Raw genomic sequence first — 23,641 nt, forward strand, 5'->3', positions numbered from 1 at the left:
GGGGTGGCCGCGACGCCGGAAGTACTTCGGCCCCTCTGCTCGGCTCTGAGAGCCCGGCTGGGGACTGAAGCTAAGCATGGTCCACTGCGTGCAATGCCTGGAAGGGAGACCCAGCCTGGCAACGCAGAGCCCAGCGTGCTCCGGGCGCAGAGCCTGGCCCTGAGGGGGACGAGGGATGGGAGCCCTGTGGCTCCTGCCACACACCCCTTCTCCCTAACCAGCTAGACACGGTTATTCAGCATCAGCTGCCCCCACGCCTACGTGGCAGGGATCAGCCCCACCCCCAGTCTCCCCCACTGGAAGTTACTGTGCAGAGCAAAGCACAGGAGCTGTGGGAGTCAGGACTCCTGCCAACGCTGGGCTGGCTCTGCGCCACATCGGGGCTCTCGCGCTCTCTGGGGCAGCTCAGGCATCGCTGTTGCAGGGCTGATTCCTGTGCCCTGCAGCCCCAGCCGGAGTTGGAGACCCTGAGCAGGCTGCAGCAGAAGAGAAGGTCCTTGCTCACAGAAAGGACCATTGACAGACAGAGCAGAGCAGTACAAGGATCAGGGGCAGGGTGGGCACTTATGCTTTGGTGAACTGATACCAGGGAATCAGAACCAGTTTGGATGATTTGTTACAAGAAAATATGGCATAAGGCCTATTTCTCAGTCCTGCTAAGAACAGCTTTGTATTCTGCACTGTGGATGCCCTAGTCACATCTCCTCTGCGTGCCATTCTAGACCCGAAACCCCATTCCAGCTCTGCCCCCATGCAGCCTTCCCTCTCAGGGCACAGCAGTGCGGAAATAATGCAATTTCTAAAACTAGCCCTGGATCTGCAGTACCGATCAATATGTCTGAGCACACGAGGAGGCACCTAGAGCAAATTAACATTTCAGAACAGCTTCAGTGGGGTTGCATAGATAGCATGCTAGGCTGTGTGTTCACACCTACATCTCATTCTGAACGCTTTTGCTCTGCTCAGCCCATGGCTGGTGTTCACTCATTTTAACATTTTTTTTTTTAAGTTATAGATGAAGCACCTGCTTCCAGCAGCCATAGCAGTCAGTCACTGCAGAGATTCTAAAGTGGATGAATTTAGGCTGACAATGCAGAGGCTCCTAGAAATTAATTGAAGAGATGAAAACAGCACTGCTCCCACACACAAGGCTTCAGGGACTGAATTATCCTCTAAGATGCGTCATGAGGCCCCATTTCTCCCAGTAGCTGTAGCTCGAGAGGCAGCTAAGCTATAGCCCTCAGCAAGCACAGATTTGGAGCAAATATATTACTCATTAATTTAATTGAAGAACGTATCTTCTGGGGCAGCAATTTAATTACAGAGAATGGGTAACTTCCATCCCTGAGGAAAGAGAGGAGCAGTAGCATCACAAAACAGTGGTAAGTCATTTCACTTAATGAAGTGGTTACAAGTTGTGGTTTCTTGATCTCCCAAGCACCGACCCACACAGCCAGTAGGTGTCTGAACCCTATAACTAAGGTCACAGGCTTCCATGAATTTTTGTTTACTGCCCACGACCTGTCAGAATTTTACTAAAAATACCCATGACAAGATCTTAACCCTACCTATAACTATTCCATTTTGGTAGCGGGCCAAACTAGGATACCTTCGCTCACCACACCAGCCTCCAAGTACCGGACCCAAACTCAGGCTGAGTGGCTTTGCTTTTTGCACCTCCCATCCTTCCTCTGCATGTTTATTGAGGAAGTAAGCTGCGTGGGACAGATCCAAGACTTCCAACATCTCTGTAAAGCCTCGAACACAACTATTATTCACTTCCAGGTGGTCTCTGGGCCAACAGATGGCGCTGCTTCAAAAAGAACGCAGTAAACTCCCTGCTTTTCTACCCCAAAGGAGCAAATGCCTGTACTGCAGTTGGGAGAAGCTGACAAGTAAGGCAGGGCTCTCTGCTGTATCCGAGTCTCCCTGCCCTCTCTCCTCTTTTCAGATCCCCAATAGGCTCCTTTCCCCCAATCTTACCGTCAATTACTACAACTTATCCATAGCTAAGATTGACTCAGGACACTGCAGTTAGACAATCCTACCATCATGTGGCAATCCTACCAATCATGTGGCAGCTGCTGCAGCTTCTCCTTGTGGGGCTGTGTCATTTTTACTATCAGGCACCGCAGTGACATCCTAACGCAAAGGGATCCAACAAAGATTGTTCCCCTTAGTTTTTGATAATGCTCATATGTAGGTGTTCACAAGTCACTGGGGTGAGTGTGTGCAGCTGACTTTGGTGATGGGGTCAGGGGGGCACAGGCGAGGCAAACAATGTGTATTTTAGACAAATGTTTTTGGCCCATGGATGTCATCTCTCGTAGAACTCCTTGGAGCATCATCCTGAAAAAGGGAAGAGTTACTAAAGGAAACAACCCACCATCTTCAGTTTAGTTACACAATATTAATAAGTGTCTTTTCCAACAGCCCAGTGGAAAAGGAGGAGTGCTACTCTCCACCTCCTCCTCCCTCCCTGCAGCAGGTGGCTTTGTGTAGTAAACGGATGGAGCTTTTCCTTCCCTCCTTACAGGCCCCACCTGAAATGCTGGCTGGGCCATTTAGTAAGGCCTTATCTACACATGAATACACAGCGGTAGCACTGTCCCTAGACTGATGTGATCTGCCTTACACCCAGACCTTCTTCCAGCAGTGGTTCTCTGGGCATCCCTTGTTGCAAGTTACCTTGTGCCAAATTACCCACCCAAAATCCCTGGTATTGGCCAAGAAAGTGCTGTACACTCAGCTCAAACACCCAGCCACATTAGTGCCTCCAAAGAATCCTTACAGCGTTCAGACCCTGCTGCTGAATCTTTACAGACTATCTGTTAATTAACAGCACCTGCCATGCCACATGTGCTGTCCTGTAGCTCAGGGGAAGGTGGCAACATCTGAATAAGTGGGTAACCCTGATACCCTCTCTTTGCTCAGGGCTGGGTCCTCTTTGCCCCCCTTTCTGTCTTAAGCAAAGATTGACATAGATCATAATAAACCCACGAGGCAGAATCTGCCTCCATCCTGCCTGATCAGAGCCAAGAGCCTCTTCTACAGTGGATTGTAAATGGAAACAGCTAGGCCCATCTCTGCACTTCAAGGAATCTTGTTGTGCAGTAAAAAACAAGGGTTTGGTTTTTTGTTTGTTTTTTTTAAAAGCACCAGATGCTCCAAGTGACAATATAATTTTGTTTATTTTCCTTTAATACACTGCTGGTTAAAACTGCCAGGCAGTAGATTTCAGAACATTCCCTCAACCAAACATCCTGGGAAAATTAAAAAATAAACAGCTACATGTACCAAAAATAAAATAACCCACCCACACACCCAGCTCTTCTCCCCAAAAGAACAAGTCTTTGCAAAGCCAGTCTAATCAGAAATAGACATCTGTGCTTTTAACCCAGGGCCTAAGACTGATACAAACAAACAGTCACCGCAAGTTGTTATAACACAAAGCAATGGACAGTTAAAAAAAATAAAATCCTCCTTCGAAACCCTTTAGTACTGATTACTAATACAGATGAAGATTTACCCCAAAAAGAAATTGATATTTCTCCCCATATTGCTATATCCTTCGTGGTCATTCGAGTCTTGCAGCCTTGAGTAGAGCTTGCAACTGTGTGGTTCTTAATGCTCAACAAATCAGCTGACTGCAAGAAGCCAGTTTTCCCTTAGCAAGAGGGACCTGCAAGCAGCTCATTCAGGCCTTGTCTACACAACGATATCCATGTCATGGGACCCACTTACAACACAGTTAAGAGTTGCTGTGCAGATGGGAGCCAAACATTGTCACTGTAACTGGGCTAAAGCCTTGGGCAATCCAGGCTACTTCTCCAACAACCCTGAGAACTCTACTTTTCTTTCATGCAGCCTGGAGCCACCTTACAGACTGGTTAGTTTCTTAAGCAGGAAGAGCTTGAGTGCAAGAAGTCTCCAGGAGCAGCCCTGGCCCAAGTTTATCAGCCTCTAGCGGGTGTTTTAGTCACTCCAAGATCCTGACTGAACATGCTTGGATTAAAACCAAATCGCTGTGAGAGAACAAATAAGCACACCCCTAACACACATGAATAAGAAATAACTATGGCTCAAAGATTTTGCATTTCCTAGATTCACACACACTAAGAAGAGTTTCTGGTTAAACAAGACTTGTTAAAAACTGCTCTTGACACCTGTCTGAGCTGCTGTTTCCTCACTTTCCCTGGGATTAACCTCTACCCACAGCCTCCTGAGCTTTTGCTGTTTGCTATGGATTATTCACATTTCCTGAGCAGACAGCACTCTCTCTGGGAGGGAAGAAAGCACTTCTGTATTTTTTTTTTTTTAAATAAAACACTTATTGGGGTGGAGGAGGGGGGAATAAAAACCAATGTCAGCAATGAGAGTCGTGCTGACTAGACCAAGCACAGAGTACTCCAGGGTATTTCCTTGATCTCTTCAGAAATAGTTCTTTAATATATAGCTATAAACTCTGAGTAAGCCAGAGTCCAGGAAGACAGAACCCTGGCTGCAACCTCCTCCTCACAGACCAATGCCAGAAGTTAAGTACTATCATATTCTTGGGATGAGTCTGTTCAGATCTGATGTGAAATAACCACAAGTTTCATGGGTCTGATGCATCCCCTAACCGTTATGTCAAGATCAGGAACTTGGGGCCTATTTATTAGGCTCCATCCTTTCCTGGGAGGAGTTCTCAGTTCCAGCCCACATTATATATTCCTCCTCAAGAATACATGCCTCAGCTTATTTAGAATTAATCACTGGATAAAATCTGGTGGGAACAGAGGCAAGTGTGTAAAAAAAACCCCAAACCTAGTCCCATTAGACCTTTGCATGCATTTGTTATGGAGATGTAGCAGAGCCAGATAGTGGAATTGATTCTGAGATTCCAGACCTTGCTCTCCCTGGGATTCCCACTAAGCAGATCTTTCTCCTGCCCTAATTGGCACAAGGAGCAGACAGATGCTGCAGAGGGTCTGCTACTAGCAGGAGTTTAAGAGAAGTTTTGTCCCAAGCCACTTTCTCAGAATCTGTTACACATCGAGAGTCATGCAGACTCCAGTAGTTTTCTATCCTTTTCCAAAGGGACTGTGCAGGCTACAGCTGAAACTGGACTATGTTTCCAGTGGTTGCTACTAGTCCAGTCTCAACCACAGCAAAGCCAGGGATGAAGTACTGTATTCTGCTCTTGGTTTAGAGTCCCTGCCATAATGGCCACTCTAGGGGAAGCCCTTTGCTAGCAAGGTCCTGATGCGGGATGGGGTTGACATCATGCCATAAACTACGCTACTGCTGCAGAAGCCATGCTGAGGGCCACGCTCCTACCCAAAATCTGACCTTCACCAAGCCCCTGAAAACCATGGACTGATGGGGAAAATGTTTCCTGGAAGCTCACCATCCCTCTGGAGATTTCTTTGGGGAGAACAAACCTGAAGGAGCCTGCCAGTTCCCCTATCACATCCATTACTATGCATCCAGACAACAGAAACTATCAGAGGATATTCACAAGTAGCACCGTACTTCAGCTAGGACATTCCAGAGCTTGGATCACAGAATGGTAAGATAATGCCCCCTCCTTTTAGAGGGGGAAGTGCCTGGATTAGGGACCGTCTCCTCCAGGAGCTAGATTTAAAGAGGAAACAGAAGTTCCTTAAAACAGAAGCTTCTTTCAACAGACTTGTGATCAAACCACAACAAAAAGGCACCAAAAATGAACATAAGGATTTGCTTTGGCATTCCACTTGCTTCCACCTGCAATCCCACAGGGAAAGGTTAGATATCGTTCCACTCACACAAACACTACAGTACAAAGTTACAGGGCTGGTTTAAAGCAACTAATGCCCACAGAATTCAGAGTTAAGGATGAAACAGATCCTCACTCTCCCAACTGCACTGCAGAAGAAGGACTCAGGTGTGTAAGGCTGCCTGCTATTCTGAGATCCCACACCCTAGGCACAGCAGGTGGGGAGGAAAAACAAACCAAAGAATCTCCACCTGCAGTTTGAATACCCTGGGCTGGGAAGGTTCAAGACAAGCCCATATCATCATCACGTTGCTTTTTTGTTTTTAGGAAAAAAAACTTGACTAAACCTGTTTTCTAAACAATCTGTCCCACAGAACACAACTGTCCATCCTCAGGCTTCTCAAGGTACCCGGAGCTGTGGCCTGAATGTACTCACTCCACCCTGCCCACTATTGCAAGACCGTGCACACAGGGACCAGGTCTGTATTTGCCCGCTGCTGTTTTGTTTGTGATACTGAGTTTTTACACTACCTTGGTTGTTTCTAACTGGTCCCCTAACCCCCAGGGCACTGGCCTGCATTACAGACTACCGGAGCGTAAGGCCGTGGAAAAGCTACTCCTTTAGGGAAGTAGAACAGTGGCGCAGCCGTTCCAAAGGCAAACAGCCAGCCAGAGTTTGAAACGTGTCATGGAAGCAATCACTGACTCTCCACTCATTTCCACCATGCAGCAGCCTCGCCTGCTGACTGTATTTGCTCAAGCATCCATCCCTAAATACAGATGGAAACCAACATCAGTGAAAGACAACGGCTGAACGATAAGATATTCCAACATATCAACAGAAAAATAAAGTAGCCCTAAACCACCACCACCCCCAAGCCACGTACCTCTTGCCAGTCTTAAGCAGCCGAAATGTAGATGCAGCTATGAAGAGATCTAGGCAAAAGCGAGCCACAATCAGACCTCAATATCCATTCATATGTTGGATGGGTCCCTCTGACCACCGCACCCCCCACCCCGCCCTTCAATAGTCCTTATTTAAAAAATAAAAATAAAGCACGTTTTACTTGTCCCAAAAGGATCCTTCAAATGAAGTCTGAAGCTGCCAGCAAGGGAAGGGTTGGAACAGGAAAGCAAAAAGGAAAATTGCTTTATTATAGTACCATCATGGGGCCAGACGACCCAGCAAGCAGCTAAGGGAGGGAGTGCAAACCCATGTGAGTACCTCACCCCTAGTGCAGAAGATAAGGCTTGATAACCAAGCTATGGGTAAACAGAGCAAAAAATATTCCAATTAAAAAAAATAAACTGAATTAATTTTATTTGAAAAACATAGGCTGCAACACACAGCAGAAGTCTAATGCCGTGCCGGCTACCCCTAAAGACATGCTGCTTCATTCTCAGGTGGGAGTCCAGCACAGAGCAAGTGCATTGCCACTGTTAGAAGGAACAGGGCAGGATCCGCTACCCTGGTCTTGCAGAGGAGTGGACTAATCTAACAGGCCTCTTCCATCTCTAACACCTATGATCCTAGATGCGGGCCTTTGAGCTCAAGCTGTGCAGGGACTGAGGGATGCTGAAGGAGACTTGTGTCTAAGAAATGCTGGCATCTCAGGGGATGAGAAGAGCACACTCCTCAATTGGCAGCCTTGTTGTTTTCAAGACCAAGTTCTTGGTTTGCCTAATGAATCAGGGCAGTTTGTGCTGAACCCAAGAAGTTCCTGCTATTTGATTAAGGTTCCAAACCCTGTGCTATGCTAGTATGTTAGAGTGATCAGATGGTGGCCAAAGAGATCTGGGGAAATCATAAGGTTAGACAAAATTTTCTGAGTGGCAATGCCTGTAATTAAAAATGTCCTCAAAATACACCTTTTTAATTGACTCATACATTAAAAAAATAAGCATTTAGGAGTGATAAGAGTCCAGGCGGAAACAGCTGAATGAATCTGCTAGTCCCAGGCCTCCCAGTGTTTCAGAGCTTGGCTTGCTCTGGAGATCTACTGCTGGCCTTCTCCTCCCCGTGGGTAGGTTTCATTACGGTCAAGCATTCTCTGACCGTTTTACCAACTGAACTGCTTGTGCGAGCATTAGTGGCTGACAGTAGCAATGGGAGAAAGCTCAGCTGGATCCTATATTCTGCACTGGACTTACAGAATCAGAATTGTGGTTAAACACAAAGCAGCAATGCACTTGCTCAGAAAGATGGCTGCTTTGGGGACCAATGCTCTGACAGTGTCCCTAGCTCCTGTCTTGGCACTCATGGCTGGGCAACACTTTCCACAGCTTGAAAATTAATAGGAAGAAAGTAAATGTCTTGGCTGCTGTAAATGGACTATTCATAGAGCTCCCTTCACCAAGATGCTCTGTCTAGATTATCAAAAGGCCAGGTGTGAGTTGAGCAGCTACACACACAATTGTGCTCAAAAGCAACTGATAGGAAAAGTCAGAATCCAGGCAGGAGCAGCAGGGGGATTACTTCTCAGTCAAGCTGCACAGCATGAAGCAGATGAGATGCTTGCCAAAAAAAACAGATTTAGCCCAAGGCAAAGAGAATTCTGCCCTGAGGATGGATGTTATTAGAATGAAAGCTGACAAGGCTGGTGTCTCAAGACTTAAGCTCCAAAGAATACCCTTTCCACTGGCTGTGCAAGGTGCTGGGCACTTCCTGTGAGGAAGGGAGCACTGCCAACTCCCATAAGTCAATGGGAACGGAAGCTGCTCAGCACCTTGCAGATTCAGATCTTAAGTGATGCCAGCTGCCCAAGGATCTTCAGTTCCAGATCAGGAAGAGTGTGTGGACTGCACATTGCAGGCTTCTGTTTTCCACACTGCTCTCCTGATTACACCAGACTCAGATCCAGAGCGAAGCAGCCACTCCTGCCACCCCACTCAGAGAACACATGCTCTTCATGTGGGTGCAGAGTCCACTTGCTAAGCTATCAGAGGAGGAAAGTGAACAGTGTAGCTCAGACCCATCATTAGGTGACCATGGAAGCTGACCAGACTGATCTATATCAGTTTCCATCCATTTCAGATTCTCCACAATGGATGGACACGCTCATCCTACAGGACTGAGAGGCTGGGCACCTTGGCACTTGCCAGCATCCAATTATTAGGCACATCCTGATATTCCAAAGCCTACGCAAGATAGTTAATGGTAGGTACAGACTGCAATCTCACATTACTGCAGACTGGATCAGATCAATGTAGCTGATGCAAAAGGATTAGAGGGTTATTGGAAAGTACTTCAAGGGTTGCACTACTCTGTTTTATGGCTGCCAGACTATTGATCATAGCAGGGATGCACAAGCATTGGGGGCTCAGAGCCTCCATTTTTTTGGTCACCTGGTTGTCAGCCCCTCCAGGGGAGACACTGAACACAAGAGAGGGCAAGGTGGGATGGGGCTTGAAGTGAGCCACTGTGAAGAAAAATATTAAAAAGGAAATAAAAGCCACAACTGATACAGAAACCAAACGCATCCGCGGCAGAGACACTGCAGCAAAAAGCCAGCCTATTGCAGGTCACAGCAGAACCCCCGCAGCAACGATCTAATGTTACACAATTATCAAACTAGGAAAGTCTCTCCCAACTGGTGCAGAAAATCAGGCCAAATAATTCCCTCAGCTCTTTTTGCAACTCACTCTAAAGTTGAAACCTTTCCTGGAGACCCATCAGCAAGTCTGAGCCTGTGTATCTTCAGGACAGAGAAGTATCGTGCATTTAGTTACACACATTCAGATCGCTGTTGAAAAGCCAGTCTCTTTCCCCCATAATTGTTACCCAAAGGCACCAGAACATCTGTGCACACTTCTGACCAACACACACATCTAGGCCTCACTTCAAAGGCTGTTTTTCCAGGCAACATTCAGAGAGTGCTTCCCTGCTTAGCTTCTTAAGCCGGGACCAATTATCCACCTGGACAAGGGCACAGCGTTTGGGTCACGCAGCTTCCTCTCCATGCGGGATATGGACCAAAGTTCGCCAGCATCAGCTTCCTACAGCCCAGACAGACAGCAAGGATCCAGTTTAATCTCAAGTGCCCCGAAGAGGAAGGGATGCTGCTTATGGTGCAACAGGGGAAGCCAAGGCCTCGCTGCTCGCTGGCTCGGGGAAGGCGAGCTCCCCCCTTTACCTGTACCTGCCGTTCATTCCAAATGAACTTTTTTTTCCCTTAAATTATGAAAAATATGGAGAAACTGAAAGCAATCGCATTTGGTCCGACTCCTTTCCTCCTGGCCTGCGGGCCCCTGCCACTGCATCTCTGCATGGGGCTTGCCCTCACAACCGGCAAAGGCAGAAGAGGGTAGGAATGAAGACACCAAAGGCCACCAATATAGGGAACATGAGGCTGCTGTTGTCCGAGGCGTAGGGGTTTGGTGTCCGGGGCCCTGACTGAACCCGGTTCTTATTGGCCTGTTTTTTAACGCTGGAGCCTTCTTCATACTCTTCTTCATCTTCCTCATCCTCCTTTTTCTCCAGGCCAGGGTGAGGCTGCAGCTTTGGAACATCTGTTGGAAAAGAAAGAAATTCACTACTGTGAACGTGACTTGCCCCATCCCACACCCAACCAGTTGAACAGGGCACATGGGGCACCCCATAGACTGGTACACAGTCCCACATTGCCAGGGCTCCACTCCAATACAAGCACCCTAATTCATGGAGATACTTGGATGGCTCCACTCTCAGCTTGTGAAGCAAATATTAGTATATGAATAAGGCCCTACCGAATTCACAGCCATGAAAGACGCATCATGGACCATGAAATCTGGTCTTTTGTGTGCTTCTACCCTATACTGTACAGATTTCACAGGGGAGAAAGCAGGGCGGCCGGAGAGCGGCGGTTGTTGGCCAGGCACCCAGCTCTGAAGGCAGAGACGCCACCAGCAGCAGCACAGTAGTAAGGGTGGCAATACCATACCAAGTCACCCTTACTTTTGCGCTGCTGCTGGCAGCGGCTCTGCCTTCAGCAGCTGGGTGCCTGGCCAACAGCTGCCGCTCTCCGGCCGCCCAGCTCTGAAGGCAGTGCCGCCGCCTGCAGCAGCGCAGAAGTAAGGGTAGCAGTACCACAACCCCCACATAATAACCTGGCGACCCTCCCACAACTCTTTTTTGGGTCAGGACCCCTACAATTACAACACTGTGAAATTTCACATTTAAATAGCTGGAATCATGAAATTTACTATTTTAAAAATCCTATGACTGTGAAATTGACCAAAATGGACCGTAAATTTGGTAGGGCCCTATTATGAAGAACCTGCCTGTGAGGACAGAGCGACATCACCACTCTCCAGCTTCTCATTCAGGAAGAGCTACATCATGCAAGCATATCTGCCCCATCCCAACCTCTAATGCTCCTGGCAGCCTTATAGACCCCAGGCAGGACCAAAACTTACTGCCTTGATAACCAAGTGCCTCCCAACCCGTAAATGGAGACCTATCTCACAGCAGCTTCCCCATAACCTGCCAGTGCCACTCCATGTATCCACCAAAGCAAAGCAATATGCATCCCAACCCACACCCCAGTCCTTGCTGGTCTGAGACCTGAGTTCAAACTCCCCACACAACAAGATACTGTGCTGCCCCTAGACCACAGAGCCAACCCATTGCCTGCAGGGTAGCAATCCCTGATCTCTAGAGCAGCAAACAGACCCATCATATGACAAAGATTTCAGCTGAGTGCTCTGACACACAGCAACGAGAGAGCAGGGACTCCTGCTAACCCTTCCCACAAAGCACACCCCACACAGAGTTATTCCGAGAGATTAAGTCTGGGAAAATTGCAGCGGCATCCTCAGAGCCAAGGGGGCAGAAGCCCAGTGTGGAGCGAAAGCACTAGGCCAGAAAAACTGAATGATTACTAGCTAAAGAGGTCTCCAGAGCCAGATCTTTGCAGAACTGCTCACAATGTCTAGCAGCCAAAGAATTTAGCTATAAGCCAGTTTAACCGCCACTGAGACTCAGAAAGCCCCCAGTTTTTGAATTAGACACACAACCTACTTTCCAAATGAATCAGCCTCATATACTTGGAATGAAGAACTGAGGAGACAACACACCTGTGATGCGCTAGGACAAAACTTCACAGGGGACAGCTGAGGGCGATGGGCCTGGCTGAGACAGGTCAGTTAAGGCTGCCACTATACAGAGTGCTAAACACATAGTTTAAAAGGAAATCAGTTGCCCTCCAAGCTAAAAAGTCTTGAAGGATTATTAGTTAAAAAACTTACCATCCACTGTTCCTTGCAGGATGTATAGTGCACAGATTTTTGGATTGTCGTAGTATCCCTAGTGAAAGGGAAGACAAAGGTCAATGCTGTCAAAGAAGGAATACCCCCCACCCATCAGAGTCACTTCCCCTCTCCCTATGCACATCTGCACCACGTGGCAGGGTGTGAGGGATTGGGTGGAGATGAGAGGAGAGAGAAAGAAAGGGCTTTCCCCTAGCCAGGGTTTGTTACCTTGACAAACTCAATGTGGAGCTTCCCTGTGAATGTGGAAACCTCTCCCTGGACACTCAGCTTCCCCTTCCTGATGCTGATGGGAATGATCTCGTCATGAGCTGTGCTATGTCCAACTCGGTCAAAAATGTCCAAGTCCTTCACCACCACGTGGCCATTCAAGCGCACATCAAACACCTTTGGGGTGGAAGAGATTGCAGAGAGTATCAGAGGGGAATCAGACACATGACTGAGAGGGGACAGGACAGAAACAGTCTGTGCTCGTTACAAAGCCCAGGAGACAAGAGGTATTACTACATGTGCCACCGAACCAATGCAGATTCTCTGCACATATGGCATCTGTCTCCACCCCCTTGTTGAGAAGGACCCACAGCCCCAAAATAGACCACAGAAGTTAAACAATTAAGCCCTTTAAAAATGGTTTCAAATAGACGAACCTGTATCCTGCCTCTAACACGTCTCCATAACTACTGTTCAGTACTGAGGACCGTGGGGAGTTTCATTAGGCCCTATCCTCAGAAGTACACCGCTACCTCGATATAACGCCACTCGATACAACACAAATTTGGATATAACGCGGTAAAGCAGTGCTCCCGGGGAGCGGGGCTGCGCACTCCGGTGGATCAAAGCAAGTTCAATATAACACAGTTTCACCTATAAGACGGTAAGATTTTTTGGCTCCCAAGGACAGCGTTATACCGAGGTAGGTGTACCATGCACCCACACCTCCCGTTGACTCGAGTGGGAGCTGTTAGTGCTTGGCACCTCTGCAAATTGTGCTCTTGGCTTTTTAATCCCAGTGGTCTGGTTGTAAAACAGGAGAAGGAGAGACAAGAGGGAAAGAGATGAGACCAAAGGCAGAAGAAAAGGGATGAGTTAGGTAAAGAGACTGAACAGCTAACAGAGCGGAAGCTAATCTCTGGGCTGCGGTGACTCAAGCATCACTCATAGCCTGGAATACCATCACAACTGTGTAAAGGAAGCAAACAAAAGGAAGTATGTTAGTCCTTAAATCCTACAGAACTCTATTTTGTCAGGAGAGCCACCTGTTCACATCCAATTATTTCCATCCTTCTGATAAGCCTCTACAAGCCAATGTTGCTGCTTAAAATAATCACCAAGTAGGGAAGCAGCATGGTCCAGTGGACAAGGAATCAGGACTAGGGTTCTAATTCCAGCTCTTCCATTGAGTTATTGTGTGGCCTTGACTCCCGTGTACCTCAGTTTTCCCAACTGCAAAATGGGAATCACAAAGGTGGGCAAGAATCATTAAATGCTTTGATGTCTCCAGAAGAAAGGTGCTATACAAAAGTCAAGTGTCAGTCACATTTCACTACAGAAAGTCAGTTGAAGACATGACTTCACAAACAAGTACATCCAGCTCTACTTTATATTAGAAATTGATATGGGAGCTCAGTATCACTTTGGAACGCATCCTTAGGAACAAGTTCATCCCTAGGGCAGCTCCACTGGGCTCAGTGGAACTGGTAGAGGGGGGAGTCATGAAAAATCTGGATCCTGGTTTGACTGAAAATCCATAAACTTTGTGAAAGGCCTTTGAGGGTAAGAAAAATGTTTCAGCCAAAGGACTATAGCTCATTAAGTTATGGTTAGACTCTTTGAAGCATGTTAATACTTTATTTTATTTGTAACCGTATCTGTTTCCACTATCTTTACTCAGTATCACTTATATCTCTGTTCCTAATACACTTATTCTCGGTTTTGCTATAAATTCATCTGAGTGCTGTTAAGTAAAGGGTGAATCCTCAGCTGAGTTAACAGGCTGGTGTGTGATATGCCTCTTTGGAGATAACAGACTTGGTAATTTCTGTGAGTGTCCAGTGACAGGGGCTGGATACTGCAGAGGAACACTCCACATGGAGTTTTGGGCAGTGAAGTGCACCTGAGGTTTATCTGCAAGGCAAAGTAAAGGCTGGCAAAACTTTTGAGGAGGTTGTCTGGGTGGTTAGCAGACCAGAGTGTAGGGAACTGACACAGAGGTTAGCTCCCATGAGACTCTCACCCTCCGCAGGGAGTAACAAGGTGATTCTCAGCCCTGAACTCCCCAAAGGCATGTCACAGGAACCTGGCATACACAGCCCTAGACAGAAATTAGCATCATCAGAGAGAACCAAGGAAGGATCCTGGGTCGGGGCAGACTTAGCTTACCTTCTGCTGGGACTGTGCAAAATAAACTTCAGCAAACTTCAACACCACAACGTAGTCGCCCTCTTCCTTGATGGGGACTTCATACCCAAAGGTCTCCTCGTTGTAACGCTCAGTCTGGTACAGAATCTGATCCTCTGTGTTGGACCGCAAGATTGGCAGCTTCATGCCATAGTCAGAGGCTGGATTCCAAATATAAAAATCAACAAGAATGCAAGGGTTAACTTCTCAGGCATCGGCAGAAGACAACTATAAACAACCTCCAAGGACCAATTCTCTTGAGGCCCCACAGTCCTTCCTAATTCTGACCAATGGGGGGCACTACTTCCTTTCAAGTGTCCCCATCCCCACTTTACCAACTGCCACACTTCTTTTTTTAATCCAGTACACCAGAGGGGGAGGCAAGTTGAGTAGTGGCTGGAGGAAACCTGAATCCTACAGAAACACAGTTCTGACTATCAACCATCCCCAAGCCAGTTAGCAGAGAAGAGGTCCTATTTCATGGACTGGGTGCGCTAGGGTTCCCCCGAGACCTCTTCCACTTGGATCCCCAAGATCTCAGTTCGACTCCAGTCTAATTTCTCAGCTTCCTTTATTTGGCTTATAGTAAAGCTACATTGATCAGACTCAAGGATAGGGGGTGTGTATAGAGCATACCACACATCCAGAGTTACACAGCAAATCTCTTCCCTTATATACATTTACAAATTACACTGCATCACACATTTTGAAATTGGCTTAAATCACTTTGTAGAAACCAAACCCTGTACAGCACGCACTGTCCATGCATAACTTACTCTTTACCTCAGCTTACATTCCAGGTTTATCTTATCCTTTGTTACCCTGTCCACTATAAATGGGCATTCCCCTTATTTTAGCTAGTACAGACATTGTTTCCAGCCTGCTGATCCATTTACCTCCCTAATCCTGTCTCCCAAGAAATAAGACCTCACCCATGTCAAACCAGGCCTACAGCATCAGAAGACTTGGCCATAAGACCAGACTTCTCTAGAGAAAGAGCACTTTGAACTTCTTATGTTTTAACCAACATGATGCAGTGCACAAATGAAATTAAGTCAATTTAGGACTGAGTCACCTCAGATAATATAATCCCATCCCCTGCAACTGACTTGAAATTAAAAACCTAATTACAATTTCTCCTAAAAAAAAACATTGAAAAGCCATGTTCCACCCAAGAGAAAACATGCAGGCTGGGAGAGTGTTGCATGTATTAAAGGGATCTTAATACAACCCTTTTCTTCTTGCTAATAATCCTTCAAACACCATGCAGGGAACCTGAATCAATAAGGATGTGCACACCTGAGGGCTCTGATGACCATGCAAACTACCTCATATGATTTTATGGGGTATACATCAGAGCCACGTGTGTGCGTGAGCCTTTACTTCAGTTATCTGTACACCACACAATGGAGAATCTTTGAATAATGTTTCTAGCTGCGCCGGTATCTGAAGCAATCATGGAGGTTAAATACTTGTTTGTCCTTCCTTGTTGTTTAGTATCTGTATCATAATGGAACTCAGGGGCCTCAAGCAGCATTAGAGCCCTATTGTACTGGGCACCCTACAAACACATAAGATGGCACAAGCCCCAAAGAGCTTACAATCTAAAATGCTATTCTCACTGGATGGAACAGGGGAGACTCTGGATGGCATCTGCATAGCTGGCACTTCCAGTCAGCAGCGAAAGCTGATCTAAGCTTTTAGTTGTCAGCTGACAGTTGCTATTTCCACTCCCATTTCCATGGAAACAGACATCGGTTTGGGTTGGCCAATGCAGAGTAAGCCAAAAGCTCTATCCAGTTGCCCACCACCTATGTCCAAGCCCATGAAAATGGCCAAGAGGAAACTAACACCTGTTCTACACAGTGAGGACCCTGGGGTAAGACTGCTATTGTTCTGTAACCACCAGGGACGGTCATGGAGGCTTGATCAGCAGAACCACAGGAGGTGAAGAGCTCTCACTGTTTTCACATACTGCTGTAAATACATCCCTTTTTCCAGCTACATGTTAACTAATTTATAGTAGTCCAAATAGCTCATGAACACTAGCTCAACTCCTATTTAACGCTGCAGGTTAGAGACAAGCCTGCAGAGAAAGGAAGTTTGTTGTCAGGCTGGGATAGCGACCATCAGAGTGAATTCACCCAATCACACAAATGACTAAGTTTCAGAGTAGCAGCCATGTTAGTCTGTATCAGCAAAAAGGAGTACTTGTGGCACCTTAGGCTTTGGCTACACTTGCACTTCAAAGCGCTGCCGCGGCAGCGCTTTGAAGCGCTAAGTGTAGTCAAAGCGCCAGCGCTGGGAGAGAGCTCTCCCAGCGCTGTCTGTACTCCACCTCCCTGTGGGGAATAACGTACAGCGCTGGGCAGCGCTGGGGCTTTGACCACACTGGCGCTTTGCAGCGCCGCAATTTGCAGCGCTGGAGAGGGTGTGTTTTCACACCCTGCTGCAGCGCTGCAAATTTGCAAGTGTAGCCAAGGCCTTAGAGGCTAACAAATTTATTTGAGCATAAGCTTTCGTGGTCTACAGCTCACTTCATCAGATGCATGCCGTGGAAAATACAGTAGGAAGAGATTTTTTTTGTGTGTGTGTGTGTGTGTGTGTGTGTGTGTGTGTGTGTACACACACACACACAGAGAACATGAAACAATGGGTGTTACCATACACATTCTAATGAGAGTAATCAGTTAAGGTGAGCTATTACCAGTAGGAGAGAGAAAACCATTTTGTAGTGGTAATGAAAATGGTCCATTTGCAGCAGTTGACAAGAAGTTGTGAGGAACAGTATTCCCCCCACACACATACACACACACACTGTATTTTCCACTGCATGCATCCGATGAAGTGGGCTGTAGCACACAAAAGCTTATGGTCAAATAAATTTGTTAGTCTCTAAAGTGCCACAAGAACTCCTGTTCTTTTTACAAAAGACTAATTCATGTGTATGCTGCAGTTCTTCATGATGCAATGGAAGTGGATCTGAATTAGCAGTATTTTAGTTGTGGTGAAGAATGACTGAAGCACCAAGACAAAAACAAACCATTACACATTAAAAGTAACAAAAGTAGCCACTATCTTCATTTGTTTGGCATCTGGATATGCTATAAATCCCTTAGTTATACTTTCTCCCTTAAGTCCCAGGATCAGAATTTGAGGCTTGAGGGGAAACAACCCTAAAATGCCAACCCAGGACTTTTAAGCCATCAGCAGCAGGATTTCTGCTGCAGCCATTACCTGCCCATCCACACAAATGGGAACAGAATGAGTAACTGGGGGAACTCAAATGATGGTGCAATAAAAACCGTTGAAGGAGAAGGAAGATAGCAGTTGAGCTCATGGGTTAAAGTCTTACTTGCTGAGCCTGGCACTGTGGTTGCAGCAGGGTTATTGTAACAGGTTGCTGTTCAGTGAGGCACCATGAACAAACACTCTTTTGGGAGGAGCAAACCACAACACCGTGCACTGTTTGAAAAAGAGATTGTCTCTTTGGACTTTAGCAATCTCCTTCAGGTTGCAGCTGCAAGTGTTAATCATACAGTTGTAAGTCAGCCTCACCTCAAAATTAATAATGATATTTGAACACCTACAGCTAGTGAAATACAGGTCACCAGCATATAAGCCTTTGGTGGGGCAAACTAAAAGCTTATAAGCTTTACAGAGTATCCATAGTTAAATGGTAAATTCCTCTGGGCTGTTACTTGTGTGTGAAGGGTCAACCACATCTAGGGCACTGTGTAGTAGTGACACCATCACTGCAAGGAGAGCTGCATCGATACTGTATGTTGCAGCTGTAGCAGTGATGGGCAGGAGACCCAAGCCTTGAATGGGTAGTTCACCTTGTCTGCACCACAAGAGGTACCTGTTGCTGATAATGGGTGTATCTTAGTTAACTCAGTTCTTTGTTAAACTTGCAGCTAAGTGATATTGTGCTGCCACCATTAGCAGCAGCAGGCAATTTCTACGCCACAGACAAGGCTGAGGCTTTGTCTACATTACACTTTCATTGTTAAAACTTTTATCACTCAGGGGTGTGGAACTTACTCCTGAATGAAAAAAAGTTTTAACAACAAAAATCACCAGCCTGGACAGCTGCTCTCCTGTCAACGAAGCTACTTCCCCTTGTTGGGGGTGATTTTATTTTGTCTACTGGTGATAGAGAGCAGCTACACGGCTTATCGTATAACAGCGCGGCTGCAGTGGCACAGCCGTACCGTTGTAAGGCATGCAGTGTAGACACAGCCTGAATCTGGATCGCAGTGTTTGACGCTGGGTGTCACAGTACCTGACCAGAACAGGGTTCATGTTCTTTACCTTCAGCCATTATCATATTTGAACATCCAGAAGTGGGGCAAAGGAGAACAGTAACTTGGCTCCCAAGAGACATTATTCATGCTGTGGGCAGATAAAGAAACCAGCATCTCACTTCATGAGACTTATGTGCTGACTGGCTCCTCCCCAACCCTAGAACCGAGGATCCAAAGTGCAGCTGCAACATATTCTATGTCCTACACCCTCTGGTGGATTTTTGATTTCACTGCTTCAGCAGCTACAACAGTGGTACATACCCCATACTAGTGTATCCCCATTTACTGCCTTCGCTCAGGGCACAGCTAATGTAGAATCCTGCCATGACCTCAGTGCTGGAGGTCTGCTGCCAGAAATGGTGGGTGAACTAGCAGCCACATTTTCATTTACTGTGACTTCCCATGCAATAGGTACTTGGGTTCCTCATTCACCAGCAGGTGCTCAGCCCTGCTGCCACCTAGTAGAATTCCATCACTGGGTAATGGGTGCTGCCACCATGCAACATGCAGTTCAGCTGTGGAAAGTGCCTGAACCCTGTGCTTGTCTCACTGAAACTGTTCCCAGATGGGCTTCAAACTTACAGCCCCTGCTGCGGAAACTAGAGTCTTTCTCTGGAAAAAGCAAGTTGCTGCATGTTGTTGAATGGTCAGGCTACCAAACTGGCATCACCTTTCAAGAGTAAGTTCCACTTCAGTCTGTAAGGACAGACTTCCCCTCAGATGACATTCCTGCAGTCTAAAGCAGGGAACTTGAAGTTTTACCAGGTTAAACCCTGCAAGTCTCATCCAGTAAGCAGGGAGCTACCATATTTCAGGTGAGACACTAGGCATGCTCAACAGAGGGGTTTTTTTTTTGCAAGATACAGCCAACATAGCAATCTCTCAGCTCCTGTGGGCATCCCTTCCTCCCCACCCCCCAAAAAAAGGCCTAATTTAGCAGAAGCTAAATAACTTCTTTTAAAATTATTGTTGCTGGTAAGTATCACTTTGATATTTGCAGCTTTCTGATGGACAATACAGAAAGCTCAAACAGTCTGCTCCTGTGAGGTCTGATGCAGGGTCCCCAAAGTGCTCATTTCCTTTTTCAATCTCCCGCTGGAGGCTACCCTCTCAAAAGTTGGATCAAGACTCATCTCAATGAGACACTAATGCCCTAGCAGTTTCAAGAAGAGTGAAGCCATTCAGATATGAACAAATAAGCAACTTATGCTCAGTTAGGATCACATGCTAGACTCATGACATAATCAGAGGTGGAAGACACCAACCTCCCAACTGTTCTCCCCTGCCTGCTGAAACAGAGCACATGCTGTAAAGTCAGACTCTGCATCTCTACAAATAGCTGCACTCGTGTATCCACCTGGCCAGAGAGAGTGTCATGGTGGCAGAAGCAGGTAGCTCTGAGTGTTATACAAGTGCAGTTCAGCACTATCAGCCCGGTCCTCTTCCTCATCTGGAGAGGAGTAAGGGCAGCCTTCCATTGCCACATGGCTCACAGCATGTGACATGGTACTAGAGAGTCCTGACTCCCTTTCCTTTCTCTCTTCACCCCCCTCACAAAAATGCTCCTCAGCGTGACTGGAAATTACAGAACAGGGAATGAAGGAGCAGAACGGGTACCCAGCACGGCGAGTGCTTAGGTTATCAACAGGAAAATGGCAACCAAGTCAAAGAGAAGTGTAGGGGCAGGGGAACCTTTACCGCTTTTACAGATGGGAGGAGGGTTCAACACTTGCTGGGTGACTGGAGACACGAATTGCTGAGATAGGGAACTCCTCCAGAGGAGTCCGTCCCCCTGCAGCCAAGAGCGCCAAATGGGGAAAGGAAGAGGTGAGGGGAGAGGCCAGGAGGAAGCAGGAGGGGATGGGAGGGTCACCTAGCGCACTGAGGACGTGCAGGGATGCTGTACCCAGGAGTTTGGCCCCTCAGGGCATGTTTCGGGTCTCCGGCCATGTAGTGCAGCCTGGCACAAGCCAGCAGGGCTCCGAAGTCCTAGACGGATGGAGTCGTCCCTTTAGCTCCCCCCACCCCTTGAAAGATACCTGGCTAGGAGCCGTTCCGCTGGTCAGGGTACGTGGGCAGCAGGCCCCGGTCCGCACCTGGCACCTGCCCCCAGTCGGCCACTGAGCCGGAAGCCTCCAAACAGCTCCGGGCAGGGGAGCGGGAAAGCGTCTAGGCGGGCTCCAGACGGCCCGTTAGCCATGAGGCGCGCACGCCGGGGCAGCCGGCTGGGCCCCCGGCGGGGGAAGGGTTACGTGCCCGTCAGACGCGCGCCCATCACCCCCTCACACCGGCCGCTGCATGGCAAGGAGCCTGCCCGTCCCCGGCCTGGCAGCGCGCAGCGTGGGGGTGCCACAGCCGGGGCTGATCGCACCGGGGGTGGGGGGGCAGCGCAGCAGGACGGTGCCTGACGGGGAGCGGGAAGGGGCCGGCGGGAGGGCAGAGGAGATGGCGAGAACAGATCGGAGGAAGGCGGGACGTGGCCAGGCCTCCGGCTCCCTCCCCCCGGGGCCTCACCTCGGCCCACCCGGCCCTCGAGCGGGTCTTTGCGGAAGTGGATGCCGTTCACGTCCACATGGGCCTCGCCGCCCGCGTTCACTGCCCAGATCACGTTGTCGGCCAGGCCGGCTCCCGAGGCCCCCAGCAGGGCCGCGAGCACCAGAGCCGCCCCAGGCGCCCAGCGGGCCCCGGCCGCCCCCATCTCCGGCTCCCGGCTCCTGCTCTCAGCTCAGCGCAGCCCCGCCCCGCCGCACATGCCACCCTCCTCTTCCTGCCGCGGCAAGGGGGCACCCGAACCCGCTGGCCAGACGGATGGAGACCAGCCAACCAGTCACCGGCCGTGGTCTTGAATGTTAACTACCTGCCCGTCTGCCATTGGGTATTGGAGTCACCATATTTGTATATTAATAAAATGACGAGCCAATAGGAAGGAGCCAGGACAGCAAGTTTGGTTGAGAGATAAGCAGGTAGCAGGCGGCTAAGGCTGTTGGGTTGGCAAAGGCCGGGGGAGCGGGGACTGGAGCGCCCCATGTGCGGGGAGTGGTACAAACCGACACTCCCACCCCTCCCCGAACGTCTCCTAGTCCCGAGCGGGTGACAGGTTCCTGCTCTCGCTGGGCTTTTACCATCCGCTCGGGAGGGGGGACACGGAACGCGCCACTTGCCCGAAGTGGGAGAAGCTTCTCCGCGACCGGGCCGGGCTCCTTGGGCGCGACCACTGGGACACAGAGGAGGAAAACGGCAACGCAAGGTCCCCTCAGTACTTCCTCCGCCACTCCCGGGCCAGACCGGCCCCTCTCTCTCTCTGAGATCGCGCCCAAGGGTCCCACCAATCAGGAAGCTCCAACGCGGCTGGAACGTAATGCATTGTGGGAAGGCAACGGAACGGAAGCCGGCGGATGGCTCAGCATGTGGGGGTTCCCATGGCAACCATCACCTTCCCCGTCGCCAGCGGAATGACGGGTCTTATCAGACCCGAGTCCCTCTATCTCGGGAGACGGGGATCCCCAGGGAGAGGAGGGGGCCCGTCTGGGGGCCGGGCCCCCGTAGCCTCAGGGAGGGGGATCCCCGTGTGGGGGCCGGGCCCCCGTAGCCTCAGGGAGGGGGATCCCCGTGTGGGGGCCGGGCCCCCGTAGCCTCAGGGAGGGGGATCCCCATGGAGTGCTGGGTGCAGCAGCTCTGCTCCTGGTGAAGATTCAGCCCATGGCGGGGTGCAGGGGGTGACCGGTTTCTTTTGCTGATGGAGGGGGAGGACGTTTGTGAAACGCTTCTTTAAGCGTCACCAGTTCATGTGTTGGGTGCTAGAGGTGCCTGAAAAGAATTTGACAGATGGGGCCTGGCATTTCAGGGCAGGTTAGGAAGCCACATTTTTAATTTCAGCCCCTGGTTTAACCCATAAGCGGAGGCTCCAACCCCCACTACACACAGGCAATCGCGAAATGAAAGAAAGGAGTTCATGTCTGTGTTCATAATGGACACTGTCAAGAAGCCAAGTAGATCTCATGACCCCAGGTAGGGCAGTTCCTGCAAGACATCCACTCACCAAACAACTACATGTTCAAAGGAAAACTTTTTAGATCAGGGTGTCCTCACTTGGTGTCCCACCTACACACTTCTCTCCCACTTCTTGGCATTTCTCTCTGTCCTTCCAGCTGTCTCACTTTCCTTCTTTCTATCTCTTTCCTTCATTTACATCAGCCCTCCAGTTCTAGTTTCTCTATTTGCAGAGAAACTGGAAAGGTGTAATCTGTGAGAATAATGTGATTTCCATTTTTTATGTAATCATTTATTTTATTTGTATGGACATAGAACTAGATCCTATTATCCCGATGCAGAGAACATCCTGTTAGCATCATGAGGAGACTGTAGCATCCGACCCAACTTGACTGAATTCTCTAGATGGAGTCATCCCATACTCAAACTTTTGTACTGGTGACCCCTTTCACATAGCAAGCCTTTGAGTTTGACCCCCCCCCTTATAAATTAAACACACTTTTTTTATATATTTAACACCATTATAAATGCTGGAGGTGAAACAGGGTTTGGGGTGGAGACTGGCAGCTTGCGACCCCCCATGTAATAACCTCGCAACCCCCTGAGGGGTCCTGACCCCCAGTTTGAGAACCCCTGCTTAGTTTACATCATACAGTTGCTGACATTCAGCAACCAAGCAACTGCAGCCAAGAGGAGGCATATAAATGCCAAATGTGGTTAACAACACTACTCTCAAACACATCTCACAGGTTATTCCTAGTGAGATGTGACTCTTGCTTTACAAACTTATGGGTTGCTCAGACAAGCAGGTAGAGCTTTTCTTTAAACATCAGGGCAGAGTCTGTTTAAAATGCTTTTCGTTCCATTCTCTGTTGCCACAGTTAATCCTGCCTCTGCCTGTCAATTTGTATTTGAGTGCCCATTACTATGCTGAGTAGATGGATGGGAAACCAGTTAGAGCACA

The 23,641-nt window shown here is 48.4% G+C and overlaps 1 protein-coding gene and 1 long non-coding RNA gene across 4 annotated transcripts; one reads left to right on the forward strand and one right to left on the reverse strand.

The window, feature by feature from the left end:
- The first annotated feature begins 20 nt into the window (after nucleotides 1–20).
- LOC120386466 lies at nucleotides 21–6,940 on the forward strand. Its single transcript, XR_005589728.1, has 3 exons — nucleotides 21–1,382; nucleotides 6,112–6,216; nucleotides 6,817–6,940. It is a non-coding gene; the product is annotated as an uncharacterized LOC120386466 (long non-coding RNA).
- MLEC (malectin) lies at nucleotides 3,173–22,019 on the reverse strand. Of its 3 annotated transcripts, none has more exons than XM_039505806.1 (5): nucleotides 21,849–22,019; nucleotides 14,363–14,541; nucleotides 12,194–12,370; nucleotides 11,963–12,020; nucleotides 3,173–10,246 (listed from the first exon to the last, which is right to left on the reverse strand). In XM_039505806.1, the coding sequence occupies exons 2-5, from the start codon at nucleotides 14,525–14,527 to the stop codon at nucleotides 10,017–10,019; spliced, it is 630 nt and encodes a 209-aa protein (XP_039361740.1). In that variant the 5' UTR covers nucleotides 14,528–14,541; nucleotides 21,849–22,019; the 3' UTR covers nucleotides 3,173–10,016. The 3 variants fall into 3 exon arrangements, with proteins under 3 accessions (XP_039361740.1, XP_039361741.1, XP_039361739.1); XM_039505807.1 differs by lacking the exon at nucleotides 21,849–22,019 and adding an exon at nucleotides 20,727–20,857; XM_039505805.1 differs by lacking the exon at nucleotides 21,849–22,019 and adding an exon at nucleotides 21,202–21,802 and having other exon boundaries at nucleotides 6,872–10,246.
- Nucleotides 22,020–23,641: the final 1,622 nt, after the last annotated feature.

The sequence above is a fragment of the Mauremys reevesii genome, linkage group 18 (assembly GCF_016161935.1).
Source record: "Mauremys reevesii isolate NIE-2019 linkage group 18, ASM1616193v1, whole genome shotgun sequence".
Lineage (NCBI taxonomy): Eukaryota > Metazoa > Chordata > Testudines > Geoemydidae > Mauremys > Mauremys reevesii.

Coding starts and splice junctions, on each gene's coding strand:
- MLEC (XM_039505805.1), bottom strand. CDS start 21,385: ATGGGGGCGGCCGGGGCCCGCTGGGCGCCTGGGGCGGCTCTGGTGCTC. Junction 12,371..14,362: donor TTGCACAGTCCCAGCAGAAG/GTAAGCTAAGTC, acceptor TCCACCCCAAAG/GTGTTTGATGTGCGCTTGAA. Junction 12,021..12,193: donor TCCACATTGAGTTTGTCAAG/GTAACAAACCCT, acceptor CCCTTTCACTAG/GGATACTACGACAATCCAAA.